The sequence below is a fragment of the Cariama cristata genome, unplaced genomic scaffold (genome assembly GCF_000690535.1).
Source record: "Cariama cristata isolate BGI_N322 unplaced genomic scaffold, ASM69053v1 scaffold34152, whole genome shotgun sequence".
NCBI classification, from domain to species: Eukaryota; Metazoa; Chordata; class Aves; order Cariamiformes; family Cariamidae; genus Cariama; species Cariama cristata.
Window position 1 is genome coordinate 2,610 of NW_009606072.1, and position 2,860 is coordinate 5,469.

Below are 2,860 nucleotides of genomic sequence, written 5' to 3' on the forward strand. Positions count from 1 at the left end.
TGGAGACCAGGGTGGCACTGCCGCTGAGAGCCCGCGAAGCCTCCTCCGGGTGCCCATCATCCAACGTGTCCTTCAGATGGGCGATGTTGTCCGCGCTGCCAAACTTGTTCCGGATAAGGCTGGCAAACTCCCGGGGCTTGGAGACCACGGCAGTGTGGGTGGCCTGGGACAGACCCGAGAGCCCTCCCTTGACACCCTCCACCACGCCGCCACCAAAGCCGCTGATGCTGGAGCGAACGTTGGCACCCACGTCCTTGAGACCCTGATGCATGTCCCGGAAGACATCCTTGGGCTGTCGGGAAGGGCCGTTCTGCTCGATCTCCTTCAGCTTCTTGTGGTAGTGCTCCAGCTTCTTGTGCAGCTGCGCGATGGTCTGTGCCGACTTCTGGTTCTTCTTCTCGAAAACCTGCTTGATGCGGGAGGCTTGCTGCTTGTCCGCGTTGTTGGCCAGCTTCAGGTACTCGGCCACGTTGTCATCCCGAGCCTCCTGCTCGATCTTGATCTGCTCGGTGATCTTGAGGATCTTCTGGTGCAGGTGCTCGATGGCGACTTTCGTCCTGTGAGGGTCAGGGGTGCCATCGGGGACGTCCAGGCAGACGGTGCCATCGGTGTCACCGTGCCCGGCGGTGGAGGGCAGGCTGAGCGCGGTCACGTCCCCCTTGTCCAGCTGCGAGCAAAGAGAGAGGAGGGCGATGCTGAACGGAGGGAGCTGACGCCCAGGCAGGGCAGGAGAGGAACGGGGAGGGGGGACAGAGGAGGGAGAGGGAGGCAAGAGCTGGGCAGGAGAAGAGTTAACCAGAGCAAGAGCGAGAAGGTGTTGTTTTTTCCGGCTGGTTAAGCATTTCCCAGCCATACCGCTACTGCTGGCATTCCAGCAATAAGCCAGTTAGAGGGTGCAGCAACAAAATAATTAGGGTTTCAGGGCTGGTTTTGGCCAGTGGCTTCCAGCAAGGAGCATCAGTCGCTGGGAGCTCGACTCTGACTTTCCGCCCTCGCTCTGGGCAGAGATGGGCCCCCGCGTTTCTGGGCTGCTGGACACCCGGTGCCAGCCAGGGAAAAAGGAGCAAGGAACTAAAACTGGAACCCATCATCAAATCTCCCACCAAACCAGAGGTGAGAGCAGGGATTGAGCAACCTGGAGGTATTTTCATCTCATTTTCAGACTTTGGCTTTTAGCCTAGATGCACACAGGAGTTTTTTAGCTGAAGAGAAACTCTGCCGTAACCCCAGTTTGCGGGTGACTCAGGAGCAGCTCGTGATCCCCAGAGAGCAGCAGGCTGCAGGTGCAGGGACTCCTTTGCTTTCTTTTCCAAGGTTTCTCACCTGGCAATGCCAGATTTCTCTTGCAAACACAAGCTGCCACCTAGAAAGTTTGGACCCGTGCTGATTTCCATTTTACAGATAGAAAAATTGCAGCTTTTGGAGAGGAAATCACTTGCCTGAGGCCACACTTAAAACCACTGGCAGAGCCTGGGCTGCAACCCAGGGACCTGCCTTGAGCTCTCCAACCTGGGCATGCTGCTTTGCCATTGGAAAAAAAAAATCATCACTAAATCTTTCCAGTTGCTGGGTTTTATATGTAGATTCTTATGCAAATCTCAGTGGTTGTATAAATGGCTCCTGGCTTCTAATTAAGAGCTGCTTGAAAGTTAAATACTGTTGGCAGACCTGAATAATTTCTAATTTCCATCACACTTTCCCCGAATGACCCTTTAATAGGGATAATGCTGCGAGATCACTACTTAGGAGTGCGTTATCACCAGGAAATGCCTTGCGCGGGAGGGAGGAATGTTCTCAAGATGCTGCTTACAAACACTCCCGTCTGCAGCGGGTCCTGTGCGGGGCTTGGCAAAGCAGGGGCAAGCGCTGCCCTCCTGTTATTTACTTGCTTCTCCTCCTTCCCCAGCACTGCTGTCCTGCGGGGAGCCCGGGGGTGTTGGTGCTTCATGCAGAGGGGTCCTTGTGGGGGTCTCGGCCTCCTTAGGAGGCAAGAGCGGACAACCACAAGCTCAGTGGGAGCATCCCCCAGCCCCCTCCCCAAGGCTTTTCTTCTCTCTCCATTGCAGCAGCGCTAAAGCAGTCTGGGGCAGGGGCTGGAGGATGAGAGCGAAAGGGAGAACCTGCAGGCAGATGCAGGGCAGAGCTGGGGGCTGGCTTCAGTCCGGCTGGAGCAGCGCTTTTTAAAAAAAATATAATGCCCAACAAACCTGCAGAGTGTTCAGCCCTCGCTGCCAGGCTATTCCTAAGTGCTCGGCAGGGCTGGGCTCTCCAGCCGCCCCACGAAGGGTTTCGCTTTGGTTTCTTATCACGGCGCAGAAATTAGAAGCAGCAGGAAACAGACTTTTTGCCCCGATGCGCAATGCTCTGTGCAGTAAGGGACAAACCGGCCGTGGCAAAGGGAAAAGCAGCCCTGGAGATGCCGAAACGGGAAACCCCAGCTGGGCCAGGGAAGGGGAGAAGTTGCTCAAACTTTGTTTCCAAAGAGGGAAAGGTTTGGGAATCACCCAAACCTTTGCCCCCACAAAGCCAATCTTCTGGATTTATTTGTGGGAGTATATTTGGGAGCACGGGGGAAGGGAGGGCAGGATGGGTGGTGAATGGTATGGATCCCATGCTGCCCATCCATGCTGACATGGCTGGGATGAAATCCTTTCCCCAAGCCCCGGTGAAAGCTCTGCTCTCTCTCGGACACAGGGCACGTCATAGGAAAGCCACATCAGGTTATTGCTTTGAAAACAACCACCACAAAAAGACAATACCGATCTTTGCAGTATTAACAGACAGCGCCTGCTAAATCCCAGCAAGCCTAAATGACTGTGCAGTGGATTTAACCAGGGGATTAGTAAAAGCCACACTTTCC

The 2,860-nt window shown here is 55.0% G+C and overlaps 1 protein-coding gene across 1 annotated transcript in view; it reads right to left on the reverse strand.

Moving 5' to 3' along the window:
* TMCC2 (transmembrane and coiled-coil domain family 2) overlaps nt 1-667 on the reverse strand; it is a gene marked incomplete at its 5' end in the record, with an annotated part of 2,390 nt that extends 1,723 nt beyond the window's left edge. Inside the window, one exon of the mRNA XM_009696231.1 lies at nt 8-667. Within this exon, the coding sequence (XP_009694533.1) occupies nt 8-667 (660 nt within the window). The remainder of the gene's footprint in view (nt 1-7) is intronic.
* Between the last annotated feature and the right edge of the window lie 2,193 nt (nt 668-2,860).